This window comes from Nyctibius grandis, chromosome 5, assembly GCF_013368605.1.
Source record: "Nyctibius grandis isolate bNycGra1 chromosome 5, bNycGra1.pri, whole genome shotgun sequence".
NCBI lineage: Eukaryota > Metazoa > Chordata > Aves > Nyctibiiformes > Nyctibiidae > Nyctibius > Nyctibius grandis.
In genome coordinates, this window is record NC_090662.1 from 42,847,639 (window position 1) to 42,871,834 (window position 24,196).

At 42.4% G+C, this 24,196-nt stretch overlaps 1 protein-coding gene across 4 annotated transcripts in view; it reads right to left on the bottom strand.

Annotated features, from left to right (window-relative positions):
* PTPRB (protein tyrosine phosphatase receptor type B) overlaps positions 1–24,196 on the bottom strand; it is a 70,283-nt gene that overhangs the window by 17,013 nt on the left and 29,074 nt on the right. For all 4 annotated transcript variants that reach the window (XM_068400422.1, XM_068400419.1, XM_068400420.1 and 1 more), the window contains 16 exons: positions 23,745–24,014; positions 21,742–22,002; positions 19,306–19,572; positions 17,720–17,983; positions 16,462–16,725; positions 15,239–15,502; positions 14,237–14,500; positions 13,069–13,338; positions 12,181–12,444; positions 11,072–11,335; positions 10,397–10,678; positions 8,912–9,190; positions 6,825–6,974; positions 5,322–5,565; positions 4,100–4,206; positions 3,477–3,576 (listed from right to left, as the gene is read on the bottom strand). In XM_068400422.1, the coding sequence (XP_068256523.1) occupies positions 3,477–3,576; positions 4,100–4,206; positions 5,322–5,565; positions 6,825–6,974; positions 8,912–9,190; positions 10,397–10,678; positions 11,072–11,335; positions 12,181–12,444; positions 13,069–13,338; positions 14,237–14,500; positions 15,239–15,502; positions 16,462–16,725; positions 17,720–17,983; positions 19,306–19,572; positions 21,742–22,002; positions 23,745–24,014 (3,814 nt within the window). The remainder of the gene's footprint in view (positions 1–3,476; positions 3,577–4,099; positions 4,207–5,321; positions 5,566–6,824; positions 6,975–8,911; positions 9,191–10,396; positions 10,679–11,071; positions 11,336–12,180; positions 12,445–13,068; positions 13,339–14,236; positions 14,501–15,238; positions 15,503–16,461; positions 16,726–17,719; positions 17,984–19,305; positions 19,573–21,741; positions 22,003–23,744; positions 24,015–24,196) is intronic.

Consider the following 24,196-nt stretch of genomic DNA (forward strand, 5'->3'; position numbering starts at 1 on the left):
GTCCACTAGGACCCCCAGGTCCCTTTCCCCTACGCTGGTCTCCAACAGCTCTGCCCCCAACTTGTACTGGTACATGGGGTTGTTCTTGCCCAGATGCAGGACTCTACACTTGCCCTTGTTATATTTCATTAAATTTCTCCCCGCCCAACTCTCCAGCCTGTCTAGGTCCCTCTGAATGGCTGCGCAGCCTTCCGGTGCGTCAGCCACTCCTCCCAGTTTTGTGTCATCAGTGAACTTGCTGACAGTGCACTCTATTCCCTCATGCAAGTCATGAATTAATATATTGAATAGAACTGGTCCCAGTACCGACCCTTGAGGGACTCCGCTAGACACAGGCCTCCAGCTGGACTCTGTCCCATTGACCACCACTCTCTGGCTTCTTTCCTTCAGCCAGTTCACAATCCACCTCACTACCCGATCATCCAGACCACACTTCCTCAGTTTAGCTGCGAGGATGCTGTGGGAGACCGTGTCAAACGCTTTACTGAAATCGAGATAGACCACATCCACTGCTTTACCATCATCTACCCACCGGGTTACGTCCTCATAAAAGGCTATCAAGTTGGTTAAGCATGACTTCCCCTTGGTGAAGCCATGCTGAGTGCCCCTAATGATCCCCCTATCCTTGATGTGCCTAGAGACAGCACCAAGGACAAGTTGTTCCATCACCTTTCCGGGGATAGAGGTGAGGCTGACCGGTCTATAGTTGCCCGGGTCCTCCTTCTTGCTCTTTTTGAAGACTGGAGTGACATTCGCTTTCCTCCAGTCCTCAGGCACCTCTCCCGCTGCCCACGACTTAGCAAAGATGATGGAGAGTGGCCTAGCAATGACTTCCGCCAGCTCCCTCAGCACCCGCGGGTGCATCCCATCAGGGCCCATGGATTTATGGACGTCCAGGTTGCTTAATTGGTCCCTGACCCAGCCCTCATCTACCAAGACAGATTCCTCCTCTATCCTGACTTCTTCTGGGGCCTCAGGGGTCCGGGGCTCCTCAGGACAGCCTCCAACAGTATAGACAGAGGCAAAGAAGGCATTCAGTAACTCCACCTTCTTTTTATCCTCTGTCTCCAGGGCCCCCACCTCATTCATCAGTGGGCCTACATTGCCTCTAGTGTTGGCTTTACCTGCAATGTATTTGAAGAAGCCCTTTCTGTTGTCCTTGACCTCTCTTGCAAGGTTTAATTCCAAGGAGGCCTTAGCTTTCCTAGTTGCCTCCCTACATCCTCTGACAACAGACTTATACTCCTCCCAAGTGGCCAGCCCCTCCTTCCACGATCTGTACACCCTCTTCTTCCACTTGAGTTTGCCCAGCAGTTCCCTGTTTAATCATGCAGGTCTCCTGCTACCCTTCCTTGACTTCCTACCTGCTGGGATGCTCTGATCTTGAGCTCGGAAGAAGCAGTCCTTGAATGCTAACCAACTATCTTGGGCCCCCTTACCTTCTAGTACCCTGTCCCATGGGATTTCCCCTAGCAATTGCTTGAAAAGGCCAAAGTTGGCCCTCCTGAAGTCCAGGGTTGTGATTCTGCTAGCTATTCTGGTCCTGCCACATGAGATCCTGAACTCTACCATCTCATGGTCGCTACAACCAAGGCTGCCCTCAACCTTCACCTCTTCAACCAGACCCTCCTTGTTAGTGAGGATAAGATCTAGCAGCGCTCCTCTCCTAGTTGGCTCATCCACCATTTGCATCAGAAAGTTATCATCAATGCACTGGAGGAACCTCCTGGACTGAGGATGGCTGGCTGAGTAGGCCTCCCAGCAAATATCAGGGTAGTTGAAATCCCCCATGACAACCAGGCCCTGTAACTGTGAGACTGCTCTCAGCTGCCTGTAGAAGACCTCATCACCCTCCTCATCCTGATCCGGTGGCCTGTAATAGACACCCACAACAGTATCACCCCTGCCAGCCTGCCCCTTAATTCGCACCCACAAACTCTCAACTCGCTCCTGATCCGCCTCTGGACAGAACTCAATACATTCTAGCTGCTCACTCACATAAAGAGCAACTCCACCACCTCTCCTTAGTGGCCTGTCTTTCCTGAACAGGACATAGCCATCCATGACCACATTCCAGTCATGCGAGGCGTCCCACCAAGTCTCTGTGATTGCCACTAAATCATAGCCCCCCGACCGAACACGGATTTCCAACTCCTCCTGTTTATTCCCCATGCTGCTTGCATTGGTGTACAGGCTTTTCAGGGAGCGAGCTGAGCTCACCGATTTCACCCCAGGGGGATGGGAGGCCTCCTGGTCTACCTCAACACTAGAGCGTTGCCCCAGTGGTGCAAGCCCAGCTACTACTCCATCCCCCTTCGAATCTAGTTTAAAGCTCTCCGAATGAGCCCTGCTAATTCCTGTCCCAGAACCCTTTTGCCCCTACGACATAAACCTTTCCCATGTATTACCGTCACGCCTGGTGTCTTATAAAACCAGCCATTATCAAAGAACCCAAAGCCCTGCCTGTAGCACCAGTCTTGTAGTCAGGCATTTATAGAGACAATCCTACTATTCCATCCCACGTCATCACCTGAAAATGGAAGGAGGGAGGAGAAAACAACTTGTGCCCCAGACTCTTTCACCAACCGTCCTAGGGCCTTGTAGTCTTTCTTTATCCCCCTCAGACTACAGGATGCAGCTTCTTCCCCACCTGTCTGGAAGATCAGCAGGGGGTAGTAGTCTGTGGCCTTCATCAGGTTGGGAAGTTTCCTGGTGATATCCCTGATTCGGGCTCCAGGCAGACTGCAGACCTCCCTGTGATGGGGGTTAGCTCTGCATATTGGGCCCTCAGATCCCTTTAGGAAGGAGTCTCCAACCACTAAGAAACCACAAGGAATTTCACATCCATAATGTCTTATCTCTTTCAGTCATGCAAAATGGTTTAAACGGATAAAGCTTTTTTTCTAAGTTGAGACTGAGTATTTCACTTTTTAAAAACATATCTAAAATTCACTATTTAAGATTTCATCTATGATGTGAAATATACAACCCATAATTGACAAAAAAATGGGAAGTACAGTTTGAACTAATCTTTTGGACACTGAGGTAATGCCACATCTTAAGATTTTTGAACTGAAATGATAAAGTCTAAATGAACAGTTTCAAGAGCTTTGCAGCTACAATGCAGATGAAATTAATTTGAAACATTTCATTTTTGACAAAAGACATTCAGTTTGAATGATAAACCAGTTTTTCAGAAATATTCAGACTCCTACTGAAAACTAAAAGTTACAAGGATCCTCTATGAGATAATTCTGACTAACATGAGTAGGTATTTGAATCTATAGATATCTTAATATGTAAGTCATTAGTTCTATACTTAGTCTGTACAGACGTTGGGGAACATAGATTTTATCCATTGACTAGTTCAGTGCATTTCTCCAATTTTGCAGTTATGCTTTAAATATTGTATTGCTTAAATGAATATAATTTGACTTGACTTCGATAACAGAGACTGATAAAGGGACTCAACTTACCCAGCTTTTTGTCTGTAGACAAATAAAGCAGTAACAGCCACTAACATCACAATCAGAAACAAGCCAGCACTCACGCCTTCAATAACTCCAAACAGAGGCTCTAGAAACAAAACAGTGTATTTATGTATATTGAGGAAAAGAAATGAAGAATCAAAGAATCAGTAACTTTCAGGGGATATGTTACTATCAGCTAAAGAAAATGGTTAAATACAAGGAAATGTAAGGCATTTAAACACTTAGCTAAAACCTAGCCTTGATTTTCTGTCCTTTTTTTTTTCCAAACATTACACAAAATCTTTCACTCCCAACCACAGTAAAAGCAAGCACAGCCCCATTACATGGGAGTTTGGTTTTCTTGCACCAAGAGAAACTTTCTTGGTGGTAGCTTCACACAGTGTTCACCCTTTCCTCTACTGTCAGCAGCTCCATCAAGCAGTCCTCTGAATTTTCAAACTACGGCTGGATAAGCCATGGCTCCAGCCTCGTTTCAGAGCAGCTTTCAGGACACGCACAACAATCTGTTTTTGTTCCACTCCTTGCAAATAGTTCTAGATACACAATAGTTCTGAGGCACAATAAATAATCACATGCTACAGTCATTGAAAAACAAGACTGAAACTAACCTGCCTCTGTAGTGATTGGTAAAGAGAAGAAGGTGTCTGCAAAGAGCGGTTTAGGGAGTTCCTTTGGGTCTTCACTGAAGAGCTGGGTAAAAGCCCGTATGCTGATCCTAAAAAAGAGTACTGGTATAGCTAGAGATCATCAGATGTTCAGAACCAACAGCAGAAAAGTAAGAACTCATTTTTGCCCCTTAGAGATAACTCAAACCTTTCCACTGACCACAGACAGTTCTTAATGCAGGCACTTGTGTTAAATACTACAGCTGGGAGAGCCCAGCTAGTATAGGTGGAGGGCTCTGAGGTACCCTGGCAGAGGTCACAGATGGGGCTCTGGCTGCTGGCACACACAGCCTGGCCACGCCTGAAGGCAGGACTAGCAGAAGCTGCAGTGGGGAGAGGACTCAGAAATCCTCCTCAGTGGGGACATGTTTTCCCTTCAAGTGGCTGGGCAGGGCTGTGCTAATGTAGAAATGTTACAGTCCTCCTGCTTCTCCTGGTAACATGGGTATTTTCCAGACTGAATTTTTGGAAAATGTGCCCTTATAAGTAGACTGCAGTAGGGTAGTACTGTCTTGATGACAATGAAGAAGCTGAGAGGCATGATGTGCACTGCCTGGCATGTGCCTTCTGTCCATGTGGCAGTCCAGTGAGCAGCTTGCAGACCTCTTGGGAGAGTATTTGCCCACAGGAGGGGCGTGACTGAGCTGCACTAGAGCTCATGTTTGGTCTCACAGCCTGCGTAACTGCTGAGCCTGGTCTTGGCAGTCACTGTAGCCTAGGGATGGTGCCACAGGTTAGAATAACCTCCAGGTTTTTCTACCTTGTTCCAAAGGACTGATGCGGGGTAGTGGTGCCAAACAGACTGAGTGAAGCACCCTTGTCTTCTCCTGTTAAGTACTCTTCTGACTTAGCTGATGGTCTTAAGTCTTTCCAAAGAAACATTTAGCAGCTACAGGAGAGCTCCCCATCAAGTTGAGAGAAATAAATAAACCTATTCACTGCACAGAGTTTTATGCATAATTAATCATATCATTCCCATGCCAGTGAAGGACTGGTTTGTACCTAAGGAACAGGGGTATGGATAAAGCTTTTCTAAATTCACAGTGAAACACAAAGAACATTGTATAACCCAGTTATTAATCTACAGAAGCTCAAGTGTATCAGGCATCCAGACAGCAACATGCCTAATGATGTGACAGAGCACAACTACCAACAAAAGTCTAACCTATAAGCAGTCCGAGGCTTTAGAGGTCCATCGCAGAATTTTTGCTGATCTGGATCACATCTTCCTCCCAGATTTTCCATTTCTCCTCCAAGCTTAATGTCAAAGCTTTTATAGTCACTGTCGGGGTTTTCAGCACATCTACTGGCAAAATAATTTGTCTGGTAGATGCGTATAGAGTCGTTGTGTTTGTACTCCAGGTAGGAAGGTAATGGGTGCTGCTCATCAGGCTTTGGTCCTTCACTACCTACATCATGTGCAGAGACAGACAAAAGGTTTACATATCACAGCCATTAATATGATGCAGTTTATAGGCTCCAGCTGTTGACAGATATATTCTTATCCAACTTTCTAGCATTTCTTGGAGGCTGCACAGGCTACCTTGTGAATACAAAGCTACAGTGGTTAGGGTACCTTGTTTCTAGTACCAACCTTGCTATTATTTTTCTGGGGAACTTCAGACAGATTTCCTCACAAGACAGCGTAACTTTTCCAGATATAATGCTGCAATAAGCATGCCCAGGTCGAATTCAATGCTATGACATTTTTTCCTGTGCTGTTGGTGGGAATCTCTGTGATTCAGATTCCTGGATCCTACCACCAGCTACTTCAAAAAGCAAGTAAAAAAAATCCACACACTGACGAGTCTACTGTATAGACAGGAGAGCTGCAATAGGAAATGACAGGAGTCCCCTGAATGGAAACTCACAATAATGTGTAAAAGATTCAGGTAGGCAAAGCCATGGCAATGAGTAGTCCCTTTCCCAAAGAGCTTTATAGTCTGCACAAACATGACAGAGTATACAGTGGAAATATTCTCTCTGCTTTTTTTCCTGAGGGCTGACGGACAGAGGGACTAAGAAACTTTCTCAAGGGTCACAAAATATGTCCTGGCATGCCAGTAAATGAAGCCACTTCTAAAACCAAGGTATTAACTGTTGAGACATCCATCTGTTTTGTCACATATAGGTCAGCTGCAGAAAGGGATGTTTACATGCATGCTACAAGGGCAATTTCTGTTCTATTTTACAGTGCTGTACCCAAAGTAATTTTCTTCAGTAAACAAACACCACCTGGGAGATGCTACCTTTGCCTTCTCAGCACAGCTTACTGAGGTTCTCCAAGAGTTGCCTTAGTGCTCCCACCTAACATTTAAACTACCTTTTGAGATCTGGGCACAGGAAGGCAGTTTCTTCTGTGTTCACTGCCAATGGCATCCAACATAAGTCTCCTACTGTGGAAATTTCCTGAACACACATGAGAGCGTAACCTAGAGTACAGAAGCTAACTACTGCTTCTGGTTGAGCTCTGCAGTTGCTACTGTCTCTCTGAGGAGAAGACTGAGTTCCTAAGTCCCCAGGTGAGGGAGCAGGTATAGATCCAAAACCTCTGTGAAACTCAGCCACTAGATGAGGAGAAGCTCCTTTGCTGTGTAGTGATGGGGGTGTACCTCCCCATGTAACTCTATAGGCTATAGCGAGAATGGTATTAAATCATGACACTTACCATCAGACTCTCTCACAACCACAGTGAAGTACTTCACAGCTCCATTAGTATCACTAAACCAGCTGCAGTTAAAAGTAAAGTTGATGGAGGATTTGGTAATCAGCACCTCTTTTTTGTTCACTCGTATGTCTGGAGGAGGCTGAGGGGGACCTGAGTAATTAAAAAAGAAAAAAAAAGAAAAAAGAGAGAAAGCATTATCTATGTATTTGCTGTGAGCTAGACCAAGTAAGGGAAATTCAATTCGTAACACAGCTCAGCTAATGGGACCCAAGTCTCTGATTCTATTTTCTTTGCAATCAAGAAAGTGTCTTCACCTCCCACAGGGAAACTGCCAAAGGATGAAACAAGCCAGCAGTGAGTTACCCATAATAACTGTGGCAGCTCCCCAGTAGGAATTCCTGCAGAAGCCCACATGGAAATGCATTAAAGTCTCGCTAAATCTATGAAATCAGAAATTGTAGCTGCTAAAAATGACACAGGTTTAAGCCAAGTATCTGGAGGCCACTGAGCACGCTCGCTACAGGAAGCTACCTATTTTAAGCATCTAAATTTCTGCTTCCTTTTCCAGAGAACAGCCCTGAGTCAGCCAGACACAGCATTCAACTACAGAGTACCATTTTCCAGACTGACTGCAGAATTTCCTTAGGAAACATTCTTTGTATGACAGAAAGCTATACTTCGCCCAGTGACACAGCAGAAGTAAACTGGAAAGCAAAGTACATAGGTAAAAACCTTCAGAGGACTAGTGCAGAAAAAGTGGGAATTTTAAGGATCTACATTGCTGAATCTTTTAAAAATCTGTATTACTGAAACTATACTGCATGTATGGGAAACGTCAAATATGCAAGCAGATGGCTAAACTTCAAAAGGTCTTAGATTGCAAAAAGAATGAATAATTCACACATTTATATGTTGTTTAGCTAAACCTCTTAGATACACAAAACCTACATGTAATTTTTTGTGTTCCCTTGAGGTAGGGCCTCCAGTGTTAACCAGAGTCTGGGAGAACAGCAGTACTCAAAACAAATAAGAACAAACGTGAAACAGCTAACCTTTAAATAGGACTCAGTCTCACTTCTTGTGACACGAGTAGCTAGTTCTTACTACATCTGAATTTGTAGCATCCTTCGTGGTGGAGGAAGGAGATGACATAGTTGCAATTAAAAGGCAATTGATGGGGGAAGGCAGAAGGTGGGTTGGTGATTGGACTCTATAGCTTAGCTCACTAGTTCCCAAACCAAACACAAGTTTTGTGATCTAGCATTTCACACAAATGTGGCTTTTAATAAGCAGCTATAGAGGCATCTCTGAATATAGGCCTCCTGGCCGTCCTGTCATTTTTGAGAAGTTTAGCCCTGGAGTAGTTCAGGCCTCTGCGCTGTGCTGTGCCACTGAATCCAGAGGTACTGCAAAAACTGGAGCAGCTCTAGGGCCAGCAATGGCAGGCTGTTGACCGCAGTGATGCCTGGCCACGCAGAGCCACCAGCAGATGCTACTGCTACCCTCCACTCAGCAGCCTACGGGTGGAGAAATTGTAGAAGCTGTTTCAAAGCATACGCTACGGACATCTGTGATCCTCCCTCAAGTATAACTCCTACAGGTGATTTGGTCAGGTAGCACCTCAGGAGAGTGTACAGAGAGCCCAATGAGGACACAGTGCCACAATCCAACATCCTTAGGGGTGGATATTTGTGCTGAGGATGGCTACCATCCGTGAGGGGAAACAGCCAAGCACAGGAAGCCAAGCAGCAACCATGAAGACAATTAAAGGTGTGTGATGATGAGGACATCTTTGGTGCTGAATATCAGAGTGACAGGATAATTTTTCATGTTTCTCAGGCTATATTTCGTGAATGAGCCAAATAAGCAGGTCTGGCAATGTAATGAGAGGCAAGACAGTTAAAATCCTGCATTGTCTGTCACAACAGGGACCAAAGGACCGGTTCACTCTGTTTTTGCCACCAGATTACATGTGCCACATGTTGGCAATTGTGGAGTTCAGAACTCCTTTTGCTGTCTAACCAACACAAGCAATTGCTTATTCCTGCTCACTGCCTCCCTCCACAGCAACTCTGACTTCCACTTACGGTCGATCATTGTGATGGTGCTGTCTTCAACTACGTCACTCGTCATGTCTGCAGAATGCACCTTGATGGACACCAGGTATCGCTTGTGGGGAACGAGGGTCATGATATTAAGCAGAGATTTGTCTTTTTCTATCCTTTTAGAAAATTCCACTTCACGAGTGTCCATTTTTTTGCATTCGACGCTATAGCCATCAAAGTCAGAATCAGGAGGAGTCCAGGAACATGCAATGGCAGTAGAGGTCTGGGGCCGACAATGAAGACTTTGTATCTTGTCTGGTTCTAGAGGAATGTTGAGAAGTTGAAGCTCAGTGGGAAAAGGGACAGGCATCACACACTCTCTGCTCATCCTACAGCCCCTAGATTCTGCATCAACCATTTGATCAGAGCAGGAGGCTGAGAGCCAGATTCCCACCTCTCCTGCAAATGTGCGCTGCCTGATTATTAGGCAAGGCTGTCTAACTCCTTTTAGCCACCTGAAATCGGATCTAGTGACATCAGCCTCATCAGGTTTGTGAAGCTTCAGTAATTAATTGTGAAAACAAGCAAACAAAACTACTTGCTGAAGTCTTAACAAGAACAGCAACACTGCAAAACAATGGATTTCTAGAAATCTGTTACAACTTATTTGGAGGTTACATGTGGTCAACAGTATCAGTCAATACTGATACTGTCATCTCATGACTGATCTGGTTTCTTGGGTAGCACGTGGTGTGTCCGTATCACTTAAACACACCACAGAAGTATGCTTTATCCATCTAATATGGGAGCACTATTTATAACACGCGACATGTAACAAAGATGGGATTTCACTTTCAGATGGCAGACATCTACATTTAAGTGATTAAATACAGGTGAAAGAGGTAGCTACGCTCTCATTTTAATTAATATGTTGAATGAAGTCTAAAGCGCTATTCAACTTACTAAACATAGACATCAATTTGGAGCTGAATCCTACCTCAAGTGACATGAGGGTTTGCCAAGGCTCAGTTATTTTTACAATTCCAGGTCACTTTTTCAAATCAGCCTGCTACTGAGGTTGCTAGAGACAGCTAGAGATGATGTGGATCCACAGACACGGACAGAAATGCAGAGCAGTGAAACACACTGACTACAGTTTCAAATCTAGTACAGCAGGGTCTCATTCATCCTTCCTGCCTGATCGTTCAGAAACATTTTGATTATTTCAATAGCCTACTGTCAGAGAAGTTTGCATATTCAGCCTTATTTTACCCTTGAAACTGATTGATTCAGGCTCTGCAACCAAACAGCCCCACTCTGGATGTGAAGACTGTAAATGTATGTCCATTTTCAATCTTTAAACAGTTGACTTTGCACACAGCAAGGGTTTAGGATCTAGCTGAATTCATCACCATCATTCATTAATTTATTAATGGAAATTACTGACTGCAAAAGGAATTGGTAAGATTTAACAGTTTTGCGTCTTCTCCAGCTGAGTGTTAGGGTGCAATGGAAATTGCTACTTACTCGTCCTCACACTTGCAGACTGTGACTGACTGTATGTCTTCCAGCTGTCGCCACTGACAGTTCTGACACCGAACTCATACAGTCTTCCTGGTCGCAGGCCATAGATGATACGTACTTTAGATTTGCTGCTGCTGTAGGGATTGAATACTGTGAGGGCATCTTTTGGAAGCCACTGCAACTCAAAATCGTCATAGTCTGTCCAGTCAGGAGGACCCAGCCAAGTGATTGATAAAGAAGTGTTTGCAACATCAGTAAATGATACAGTGTTAGGAGGGCTGGGTGCTACACAGAAAGGGGAGAAAAAAGGAAAAAACAAAAGAGATTCTTAAACAAATTTTTACACAAGACAAATAAGATGAAACATGCATTATTTTCTTCATGCATTACAAAAAAGTGGTTTATATTATCCCATGTACACCGCCAGTTACTGCATCTGTGCTGATGGTGGTGACCTTCACAGCCATTACAGATTCCTGAGCCTTTGAAAGAAAAACAGTGCTGAACAAAATCACACTCCATTGGTTTAATACCCTTAAGGATATCCTTTATCTTTACACCTTCAGTGACTCTTAGAATAAATCCTCCCTCAGAATAAGTCTGTTGCATAGTTGTGAACTAATATGAATTCTAACAGATGGGATTAAACAAAAATCCCAAAGCTTTTGTGTCTTTTACCTGTTCTTCCTTCAGCATTTGCCATGTTGGTCAGGTCACCACTGTGAGTCACCACAACCAGAGTGTACTTTCTGCCAGGAATGAGCCCCTGGAAATGCCACTCTTTCAGGTCTTTCCTGTGCCATGTTTCTTTCTGTGTCCCATTTGGGTTGTAAAGATTTAGCTCATAGAAGTCAACATCTCCTGCTGCTGGACCCCAGGTGAACCACAGACTGTCTGTCATGTTTCGGTTGGATGCCTTGAGACCAACAACTGGGGCTGGTACTGAAAAAAAGGTGATGATTATTACTTTATGTAGAACATCCTTAGAGTGAGGGAAGCAACAAGGTTAAGCAGACCTTACACTTATCCTGTAATGACAGACCTGTAATAAACTAGACAGCCACCACAGCTGGCCAAAAAGCCAGGAAGCATCAGGAAATATATCTCAACAGTTTTCTTTCTTATTTTGAACTGCCACTGTCCCCAAAAGAGACTGAAATGTTTATAGTAGATAGTTTTGCAAATGTTAAGCAGCTTTTTTCCAGTCAATGTCTGGAAACATTCAATTCTGAGGTCACTGAAGAAAGTGCACCACTGTCCAGAGGCAGTCTTACAGATGGGTTACTGTATGGTGCCTCAGAGAATAAAGAAAGGTTTCACAGAGTGTCAGTGCTGCTAGAGCTGCTGAGGAAACTGTTTCCCACGTGTGGCTGAACAAACATAGAGCTTCAGTCAGAGCTCTCCATGGGAAACAAGTTATTTCACTGGTAGATTGTCTACCCCGTTAACCCTACTTGCTTTGCCTTTTTGTCTTTTCCACTCATAGACCAATATTGCTTTTAGGATGGGAGACAGCTGTTTTCTTTAAGCAGCATACATTGGGATGTCCTTCTCCTGACCTGAGTACCTGGGAACTACTGTAAAGGTCTTTGCTTCATTTTTCCTCTTGTAACCACATCAATCAGAATTTACCTTCTTATTTGTCTAATGCTTTTCACGTATAAGAAACAATTTTGATATTTCTAATAGTTCCTCTAATCTAGGATGAGCATCAGGCTCAGACCAGCCCACTGGTGTCCCCCACGAGCACCACACTGGATACAGATGTTTTTCTTAGATGTTCCTGCCTGTTCTTCCAAAGACAGATGATTCGTTAGTGAGGTCTCCGCTGTGGGTAACAATCACCATTCGATACATCCTGCCTTGCTGCAGGTTTTGGAATGAACACTGCTGGAGGTGCTGCTCTCCTGAAATCCTGTCGTGAAGGGACTTGTCTGGGTTATATAGGAAGATGTCATATGAATCAAGCTCCCCTTGCGAGGTGGTCCAGCTGAAGGACAGTCGGTCAGTGGTGTTCTCTGTGACCTTCAGATTTGTGACAGCTGCTGGAACTGAAAAGAAGGATAAAAGCAAGAGTAAATATCAAAGTGTCTAGCCACTAAGCTGAATTTTTAATAAATAAACAACTCATGACTGGAATACATTTCAATTAAGTAGCTAAGTAATGTCAACAGCAACTTTCAGAAGGGGAAAGCACTGATGAGGTGCCACTGAGTCTCTCCAATACAATGTTTGTATTTCCCAGCAAGCCTGGTTCTCCAGCCTGTGCTCACACAGAACTGTCCATTAGTTCCTACAAGAAGCTTTAATCGAGTAAAGACTGAAAGACTTCACTCTAAGTTTAGAGGTGTGTATTCACATCAAATCCTGTGCTAAGAGTCCTGAGACTGTGAATTAAAAACTTGATGACAATAAAGCATTCAGATAGTTCCATAACAGACAGACTGAGGGAAGCATTCAGCACTTTGGTTTAATATCCTTGTTATGAGCCGTGGCCACATTATTATGCTAACAAATTTCAGATTCATATACCAAGCACATATCAGGAAAAATGATGCATAAATATCTGGAGTCTGTTCCTACTAGAATCTCCAGAGTCAAGATATACAGATGATTCATGTGTTTAATGATATCTGACTGAGGGAACTATAAATAAACCGAGATGTTATAGTTACCTGTTCGGCCAACAGTTTCTGCTTGTTTACTGAAGAGCCCACCACTGACTGTCAAAACTTGTATTTTATACTTCTTGCCAGCTAACAAATCTTCAAATTTGTGCTGTTTGGCAGTAGCTGGCTCTGATTTGTTGCTCAGGAGGACTCCTTGCTCATTCAAGAGCAGAATGTCATATCTTTCAGCTACGCCAGGAGCTTTGTGCCAGGTTACTAACAAGGAATGACTGCTGTAAGTATGGTGGGCTAACAATTCCTGGACAGAGGCTGGAACTGGAAGCAACAGTTAAAGACAGGACATTACCAGGTGAAATACAGACCACTCAATACACAACTGTGAATAGAGTAATTAATAGAAAATATCTTAATACATTTGCATGTTCACTTGTGGGAAAAGGAATGTCTGTGCATGTGTTTACTCAAGCAAATAATTCCTAGACATAAATACAATCAGATGAAGTTACAGAGCATCATGGACATCTGAACTGGGCATGGAGAAGCCATAGATATATAAAAATTATCATGAAAAGAGGGAGAAGGAGAGTGAGATGAATTGACCGAAACAGTTAAGAAAGGCCTGTGAAAAAGAACTGAAAAATAAAGCAGCAGTAAATTGGTGCAAAACAGTGGCACAGAATAGAAAACATTAGCCAGCAGCTACTGCACAAAAGCCAAGGCCACAGCAAACACATGCAGGTGCGAAAGAGAGAGGATGGATCAAAAACAAGGTGTTTCACTGTTTTGTGTGTTCCGACATGCAGTATATTGGGGCAATACACTGTCTAACAAGCCTTGACCATGCAATGGGCTTTGCTAGAACACAGTACTTGACTACATGGAGCCCTGCAGATGTCTGTGTTGGATGGGAGCAGGCACAGGACTGGGGAGGGACAGAACTGCATTCACCCTATGAAGGCACACTTTGGCCTGGGGACTTGAATTCCACACACATTCACCCAGCTAAATTTACTCACGTGACAGATCTCACTGTTATTAACGGACCCATGCCTAAGTGTTTGCAAGAGTGAGGACTCAACGCTCTTTGAGATAAGAACTTCTCATGAGTCCAGGTGTCCCCATACCCAATGATAAGTTCATAAACATTATTAAATAAGGGTCAACTTCTGGGAAGACATAACGCAATTTCCTCCTTGTCTGAAAAGAAACGTACTTGTTCTCCCAAAAGCTGTTAAGCTGTTGTGCAAGGTGCCACTGTTAGATTGCACCACCACCCGGTACTGCTCCCCAGCTTCCAACTTGTGAAACATGTGCTCAGAGACGTGTTTGGAGACACTCTGGGAATCAAGCTGATGGTTTTGCTGAAATATAGTCACTGTGTAGGAATCAACATCTCCACCTCCAGGAGTCCAGCTCACTTTCAGGCTGCTTGTCATGCCGTTGGGTGACACATGAATGTTTCTGACCACACTTGGAACTGGAAAAAAAAGGGAACACAAAGGCACCTGCTCACAAATTTCCTGTTCGATTAAGACTTTTTAATTCCTACTTTTTTATGGCCACAGCAAATGATTCAAAGGACAAAGAGCATTTAAAGGTACAAGTAATTTCACTCATGAGTAAACACAAGTAAAGGTGAAGACATTTGTGTAGGATTGCGCCATTTTAGAAAAACAATTCTATGTGTTTACAGGAACAAAAGTAAAGAAAATGTAAGTTAACCAGAAAAAAGTTTCTATGATCTTTCGTCTGGATAATTTCCCTCTTCTCCAAATGATGATTTAGAAACATCTCAGAACATCAAAGCTCTTTATGTACACTTACTTACTTAGCCATTTTGCAGTTATAAACTCACCCATTCACTTCAGGTGGGTAAGCATTGGCATAAAACAGCTTAAGTGATTTATCTAGAGATACTAAGCAAACAAATGGCACGCACGGGAATAACAGGAACCCAAACACTGGCATCTAAATACCATTCCTATGCAACAAATCAGATTATCTGCCAACAAGAAATATTGGTAACTGTGACATTTGTTTATTAAGCACAGATCAAGTTGGCTGAAGTACTAGAGGCATTTTCAATGATATCTGCTCTCTTTGTGTCGGTGTTACAGGAGCTCAAATAAGATCATGGTTCACTCTTAATTTTCTGTGCCTCATTCTTTCCTCTAGAGAACCCCCAACACATTTTAAATACCACGTTATTTCTTACTTGTCAGGCCTTCTATGAAAGTAGCGCGTTGTGCATCTCCACTGATGGTCAAGACAAGAATTTTGTATAAACGTCCTGGAGTCAGAGCTGTGAACCAATATTCCTCAATGGTGTTCCCAAGAAAAATGGGTGGGAAGATCTTCATGTCATTGAAGAGGAGCTGAATCTCATATTTATCAACATCTCCCTCAGCCTTTGACCAAGTTACCTGCAGATCTTCTGTGCTCCTGTTACTAAGGGTCAGTTCCTTCACTGACTCTGGCACTGAAGAGGTGAGAACAAAGATAGGAAACTTCTCAGTACTATTACCAGATGACAGCAACAAGGTAACAGCTCTGAAGCCATGCTCCTGAGCTAAAACTTTTTGTTCAGTTCCCTAGGAAAAGCAGTAGATCACACTTATTAGCAAGGGTTGATGTTTGTGGTTTGCACCATATCTAACACTGGAAGGCCCCATTTCAGAACAGGGAGTCCACAATCTATCAGCATAAAAATAATAAACAAATAATAATGGATCCTGCAGGGAGTTTGCATAGCCAACAAAAATGGAGTAGGATCTGCATGTACAACAAATGTGGTGCAAAGAGGCCTGAGCTAGTGAAGACCCAAGGCAATCAGTCTATGTGATACAGCACAACACTGCGCAGTTCCCAACTCCTGCCAGACGCAGGTCAGTTATTTTTGCCCAGTGGTACATCTGTGCTAATAAACTCAGTTTCTTAGCATGGCTCATTAGCTTATATGTAGTGCCTTATGAAGATAGGCAGATTGCATCCAGATCCCTGCTGGCTCACAACTAGCCACCTTACCGCTCTTGCCCCATGCTCTCCAACTCCAGTTCTTGTGGTAATTTGAGTAGAGTGAGGTCTAGCCTATCTTCTTGCTTATACATTTCCACAAAGAGAAAAAAATGTCTTGTACATTCTGGCATAGTTCAAGCATAAATATTGAGCTTATGTGGAAATCTGTACAACTGTTATTCAGTTTTCCATGTTTCAAGATTTGCTTTCCAAGTGCACAGCACGGGTCTTTCACTTTCTGTACGTCTGTAACTTAAACATTGGTCATAAACTAAATACTGCTTTCCGTATTTGGAATGACACACATTCAAAGAGTCACACTCAACATTCTATGTTAAAATCATATGAGATTTTTGAGCCCAGGTATGGTAAATAGAAAAAAATCCTGGAGTGTCTCAGGATGTTTCCAGGGTGTTTACTTACTTGTTCTGCCATAGACCCTTTCACTAGTTTCGTACTTCCCACTCCTTGTGCTGACAGTGACACTGTACTGCCTCCCTGGGACCAGATTAGTGAACACACATTCATTTTCATTCTTTGGGATACTTTTTGTTTGGATGAAATCATTGTTGTTCTTGATGATCACTTCATAATTATCAAAATATCCAGAGGCATGTAACCAGGACACTTTCAAGTAGTCACTTCTGGCTGAATTGCTGACAGTAAGTCCCTGCACACTTGAAGGAACTGAAAGAAAAAACACAATTAAAGATTCAGAAAGTAATAACTCCCTGAAGTAACAGGAGTTGCTGTAGTGGCCTGTATTTGTGGTAATTACCAGACTTTTCTGAGGAAGTTGCAAAAAGACCACAATGTGGGTTTAAGCTATACCCTACCCTCTAAAATAGTAACTGCAGTTTCCAGGCTGCTTTACATCATATGACAATGGTTTGCCTTTCCAATTTTTGGTCTTTTGGAACTTGGTTAGTTTTGCTTATAGCAGTGAGTTTCACAGGTTCACACTAATCCTGAATTTGCTTCTCCTCATTTAAATTGCTGTCCCTTGGATTTGCACTTGCATCATGAGAAGCCTAAAACTGCACTAACTTGATACTCTGTCATTTTAACACCTCTTACCATCTTTCTTATGTTCTATTGGTTTACCAAGTGTAAAGTCTCGGTCTTTTCAATCTTTGAGGAAGTTTTAAAAAGTTTTCCATCATTATTGCCACCCTTCTCTGAAATTTATCTATTCCTGTTATAATCTCCTTGAACACTGCATGACAAAAAACACAGACATGAGTGTTACGTGACCAAAAACAATAGACAAGGGTATTATTCATTTATGCGACGCTTTACTAATATTTTAGTAGTTAGCCTATCCTATCCCATTCTTTCAGTGCTTGAGTAACTTTTCATGGGGATACTCTGCAGGATATACTTGAAGAGCCAAGCAGAGGGGTTAAGGGCAGGAAATTGCATTTGAGCCAAAACTGATACATGATTTCTGCTCACTCACAAGAACTGACACATGACTTTTATCCATGCTAAAGTAATTTTCTATGACATAAAGCAGCAGTAGGGGCATAAGAATAAAACTAAGTCTATAAAGCTGTAATTTTATGGTTTGACCCTTCAACCCCTACTCACCCATCCCAGTTTGGTCAGATATTGATAGATAATTAATAATGGCTATACAAAGTGGTTATGGTGACTGGATTTGCTCAGAGGCTCTCTTTACCTGTTCGTTCCTGGCTGAAGGAGTAATTTTCATACTTCCCACTCTTTGTGGTTATCATCACATTGTAAAGTGTCCCAGGAGTAAGGCTGCTGAAGGAGCATTCACTGAAGGATTTGGAAATGGTGAGAGTCTGAACAATCTGGTCATCGTGAGAGAGTGTTACCAAATAACTGTCTACATCTCCAGAAGCTGGCAGCCAAGAAACACTGAGGTAGTCACTGCGACCTGAGTTATTTACTGTTACTCCAGTCACGCTGGAAGGAACTGTGCAACAAAGAGGAAAAAACAGAAGAGCTTTAACAAGTCAATTCCTATTGTTGTGAGAATGCCTGGAATGCCACCCTGCAAAATACAGTCTAGGACTCCTGAGAAGCTCTGCACTGAATCCCGCTCAGCAGCACTCATCTACTTTTTTGAATACAGTGAAGGAAATTGTCTTTGGTGGCACGATCCCAGCACTTACAGAATCCCAGAGGATGAGTTATCCTCTCAAATTCCCATTGACCAGTAATAGCAGTAACTACTGAAGCTTGCATGAAGTTGAGGCCCATAGCAGAATGTGTTTCATTTACAATGAGTTCTCTGACGCCTAGTGGTCAATACATGAATGAAATTTCAACAATTTTGAATTGTTTTTCAAGCCAGCAAGGTGAGCTCAAAGGCTCCACATCATTGCCAGAACTACCATCACTCAGGTACAAAACTATCAAGAGTTTTTACAGGGGCAGACCTTAATAATGAACTGCCACATTTTCACTGGACTCTGATGCACTGAACTGACTTACCTGAGTAGATGGGCTGGCCATCAGCTGTCAGAGTCAAAAAAATTAGATTTTACAAAATATGTTTATGTACTTTAAGCCTTTTAGTGTAATTCTTCTCCAATTGCTTTTCTTTTTTTTTGCCCTGAAAATAGCTGATTTCAAGGAGAACGTTGGAGCAAACTGCAGCATGCCTGGCCCTTGTCAAATTCACATAAAGGGTGAAATTGCACTGTGTTGTCAATTTTTCCCTCTGTTTAAATATCCAAAGGACTGGTATTACATTTCATGAGCCATTAAACTTACAGAATTTGATGCAATAGTAAATCCTGTCCTATGCAGTACAAAGGGCCTCACAATGACTGTCCTGGTGGACATTCTTTAATGTTGGACTGGAGAAAAAGAACGGGTCACGAGAGACTGAGACACAAATTCATCCCACCACCTTTAGGCAGATAATTTGCACACCTAAGTAAGGAGTAATCACCCTATGCTGCCATCTAGTCAATGGAACAAGAAAGTCCCTTCCAAGGAGTCATTCACCTGCCACAGCTGTACATCACTCTCAGGGCATATTTTTGTCTTCACTACAGAGTGATCTTGCTGTACAGAGTTCCTGTTGTAGGCAGAGCAGTTAGCTCCCTAAAGATACGTTAACATGATCTGGACCCACAGTGTGCCTGAGGTCACATACAGGAATTATATGGCTGAAACTCCTGTCTTTCTGAATTTTCAGTGCAGTGGCTTAATCACAAGACCATTCTCTTTAATAAATTCAGCTTTTAGGGACTGACAAAAGACATGCTGGAGTATTTTCCTTTTTACCTGTCCTCCCCTCTGCAATCGTTTGCCTTGAAGATATCCCCCCACTGACAGTGGTGACAACAACTGAATAGAGTCCTCCAGGTTTCAGGGGATAGAAGTGGTATCTGTTGGTTTCACTGGGAACAGTCTCATTTTTAATGACAACATTCTCATGAATCAGTAGCACTTGGTATGAGTCTACATCTCCCAGTGCTCTTGTCCAGTTGGTGAACAAGCTGTTGGTTGATCCCTGACTTGCCACGTTCAGACCAGTCACTTGGGCTGGTACTGCAAAGAAAATTGTCATAATGTTACTGAGGAGAAACAAAATAAAACAAAACAAAGTCCCTCAAATAACCCAAGTTTAGTTACACTGAGGAAGTGCATCAAAAGAACATTCCAATTTGCAGCCAGACTCAACAGGACTAAAAATAATCTAACTGTGGACTGCTTCCTGTCTGATGGGATGTGGTCTATGGGAAACTATCTAAGGCACAGAAAGGTCTTTCAGGCTTTAGCACAGCTTTTCTCAGTCAGGCCAAAATGATTCAAGATCAGAGAACTGGAAGAGATGGCATTTTATAAATACCATTAAACAAAAGCCATCAATTTAGGAAACCACTTGTTTTTTTGGACACTATTTCAAATACAGTCTGTGTCTTTCATTCTCTCTTTGCTCTTCTATTCCTATTAATTGGCAAACTACTTAGATGAATACCTCAGGCACAGTCATCTGTACCTCAGAGAAGTGTCAGACCCTTTAATTTTGGGGGTAACTGAGATGGATGGCTTTGTTTGTACTTTTTACGTCAGAAGATCTGCAGGATACTAACTTTTCTAGCATCAAAAGATGAATTAATTGTTAAACAAAACATAACATTTACCTAAGTATAAGCTGATGAATTTAGCTAGACCAAAAACGAAAAAGAAAGAACGAAAGGAATGGAATATCTAGCACAAATTTTACCCAAAATCCATTTCTTTTTAATTTGACAATATTTGGTCAAAGCAAGGTAATACAGTTACTTCTTTCTAAGTATTTCTGCTTACATGACCAAGCACAACTGAAAGAAAGAACACTCTAACTTTATGAAATGTGACTGAAAGCTTCATCTCTTGTTTTATATCAACCTTTTTGCACACACAGTACTGGATTAACAATCATTAACAAAAGCTAGAAAATTAGGCACACAGCTGAAGAAAATGTAATGTTGATAAAAAACTGAATCAAAAATCCCACCTGTTTTATAATGCTGTCGTAACACAGTAAGCTCCAACAAGACACTGAAGTGACACTTTTCTGTGCTAAAGGCACTTTTAGTGATACCTCAGGCTTCACTAGAAGCTGACCAGTCCGGGATGCATGTAAGACCTATTTCTGTCATATTTACTGCAATATTTTGCAAGCTTAGTAAGCTGTTCTAACTGCAAAGAAGACCCAGAGCTTTGGAATGCTTATGAAGGCCCACGGTCAAATTCATTGATGTCCATTCTTTATCACTTTGAATGTAATACTGACACACTATCCGTGCCTGATGTGTTTTCAAGCATCGATTCATACTAGTGAGGTGGGACACTGTAACCTTTATGCCTGAATAGGCCTCCTAAAGGGCATAAGGCAGAAGGAAGTGAAATCCCAGCTATCTAATCACATAGCAGAGAAGTGATTAGTCAAAAGTGTAAGTAAGTCAAACTTTTCAGGTCTTGGAAGGAGTTACAATATTTAAGTAAGGACCACTATCAAGATATAGGCATGATTAGATTCATACACTCACAGCTTGGTTTTCCCTGTACTGTGCCAGACCAGAGATACATTTTAAGGCCTTGCTTGCACTGGAGAATGCATAAGTCAAGCACAGTAAAGCAACACATATGGTTTAAAACTTGAATGCGTGCACAAAATTAGCACTCTGCAGGGGTTGGAATGGGACCTTCCTTGTGTCATAGTCATCATCCTAAGTAACAAACACAGATTCTGGAATCAGAAGAGCAGAGAGATTGAAAATACATTTTCAAGGTCACATATGTTTTGTGTCTGTCAGCGTTGGAATGTTTCCCCCTAAAGCAACATTTTCCTGTGTGGCAGTGTTTTTTTTTTTCCCAGATGATGAATGCTTTGAATCAAGGAAGTGACCTTCCTGAAGATACCCAGTGAAAATTGTTCTTCTTATATGGAATCTTGTGTTAATGTAGATTGATCAGACGTGACATAGTATTTCAGAAAACTGTTTTGCCAGGAATTACATATCCATTTCCTCAAAACCTTAAATAAATACTGCATGATAACTGACAGCCAGAAATGAGAGACTCAGAAACATAACTTTCCTGTTGAGGAAACAAATGTACATTCAAGACTTTTGAGATTTAGACACTGAGTTCATTGAGTTCACTACAAAGCACAGAAAGTTGTTACTGCTTAACAGAAGTAAAAATTGAAATAGTTTGACAGGCTGATACCTGTTCTTCCTTCCACTGAAGTCCAGTTGCTTAAAATCCCACTAATGGTAGTGATGGTAGCTGTGTATTTTCTTCCAGGTACCAAGTCAGTGAAGGTGAATTCCTTAGCTTCTTTTGCAAGCCCCTTTTTTATGACAGTAAGATCCCTGTCTCCCAGTGAAACCACATAGCTATCCCATTCCGCAGCAGGGGTCATCCACATGACACTAAGTGAAGATTCATTAGCATGCTTCACACGGAGCTGGAGAACAGGCTCTGGAGCTGTAAAAGCACACAAATATCACAATGAGAACAGGACTTCGTAGTGAACACAGATGCCATATCTCAAGCTGCTGTAAGGAATCTGTTCCGTAGGACAAAAATGTGACAGCAGCAGAGTATTTGTAATCAAGAGGAGATTCTTTACCTTTCTCTAGGAAGTCAGTCTTACAAATCTAGTATTTGTGCTACTCTTCCAGTAAAGGGCTGTAGCAGCAGCATTCAGCAATGCATTATGGCTGTAATGCTTAGGTTTAAACTTATGCAAGGATATATATTTCAATATGAATGGAAATGCAGTGAAGTCAGTGAGCTTCCTCTTGAATTGTGGGTGCTAGACAGGGATATAAAACATTTGTACCACAAAACAGATCTACACCAATTTAGCTGTAACAAACAAGGATGCAAATTACAAGGTCAGAGTGACATTGATTTTGCACTGGTTCATATCTCAGTCAAGTTGGGAGACACTCCAAACTTACAGTGGTATAAAAGAAAGAATTTGATCAGTGAATTTCTGTCTGTGTTCATGTGTGTGTGTGTGTGTGTGTGCATGCATGCACACAGAGGGCATCTGTTACCTAACGTAGTCCTTGGATCTGATTTTGTCCCTGTTATGTTGAAATACAACTCACTTTCCAAGACTGTGGGTTTATGTAAGAGAAAATTAAATCAGAATAGGGCCTAATACCCATGCTTCATAACAGGTACATTATGTACCTGACTGTGGGTCAAACACAGTCGTGATACACGCACTGCTGGATAGTATTTATTGGACCATGTTCTAATCGCTTAGCTGTGTCAATTAAAAGTCACATCATAAATTTAGTTACTTGTAATGTATATCAAAGTAAACAAGACAAGAATGTGCCTTCCTCTGATCAAGTTGGCTAGAAGTTAGAGAAAGCTTCAGTTATGTAGCTTCTACTGGTCTTGCCATTGTGCAAAATTAACAAAATGGAGCCCTCGGGAAGGAAGGGTGAGGATAAAGTAGGGTGGCCCTATCTTATCTCACATTCTCCAGTGAGACTAGGCTCAGGCTTGAGCCTTGCCTGATACTCATCCTCCAAGTCTTCTTTTCCTCTGAATTGCACTTATTTTGCATTCATAGAGCAGAAACATTAACAATTATATTGCAATTATTTTTTAAGCTTGAAGCAATCAGTTGTGGCTTTGACAAACATGCTGCAAAAGAATTCCACTCATGTCCTTGAAGTGTATATGGATTTCCTTTGGAAAGGCTGACTTGAACAGACCAACCCCATTTTCTTTCTGGAGCACAGGAACAAGAACTGGGATGTTATGGAACAGCCACACATACACCTCAGCCAGCTTTGGTTAACACCGCTGATATTCTTTATACAGGCTGGCAAGAAAACCAGTTTGCCAATGAAAATACTGATGAACAATACAGGAAGATTGCTCTCTTTAAGAACTATATAGGATGCCTACAATCAGCTACAAAATATAAGTGAAATATTCTATATGTAGTGTAATGCCTCAGTCATGATAGAATGGTGATATAATTCCCAAAACTTTCACTAATAAAACATTTACCGCAAAAATAACCCTGAAAGTTTTCACAGAACTGCTAAAAATAATTATTTCTGTTGTTTATAAGGGAGCTCCTTTTTACTGTATTAATAGTGAAATTCATCTATGGATTCCCCAGTACTCTTTCTCAATGTCCACAGAGCCCAGCTGAACATTTTGCACTTTCACACTTCCCAGACGAGCACGCTGACCTGTTCTCCCCATGCAACTACTCTTGCTCTGCAAATCGCCACTCTCCACAACGACGTCCACGCCATACTGCCTCCCCGGGATGAGGCCCACGTCGTGGATGAGGTACTCTGTGGTGTCCTTCTCGAGGGTGGTGTTGAGCACCAGGGCGGAGCGGTTCCACAGGAGCAGGCGGTACCTCTCCCAGTCTCCCGCAGGGGGCAGCCAGCTCACTCGCAGAGACCTCAGCCAGCCACCACCACCGGCCTTCAGCTCAGAAACTTTCTGGGGAACTGAAATACAAAGACTGAGAGAGTAATTCTGAAGTGGGGCATATCTGGTAAGATGTAACTGCACACTGGCAAAACCTGTCTCGCGGCATAGTTGTTGTAGAAATACTTTATCTTTTTACAAAGGTTGGCATTCATTTTAAAGATAACTTTTACTCTTCCCCACAAAAACCACTCACTTTTTC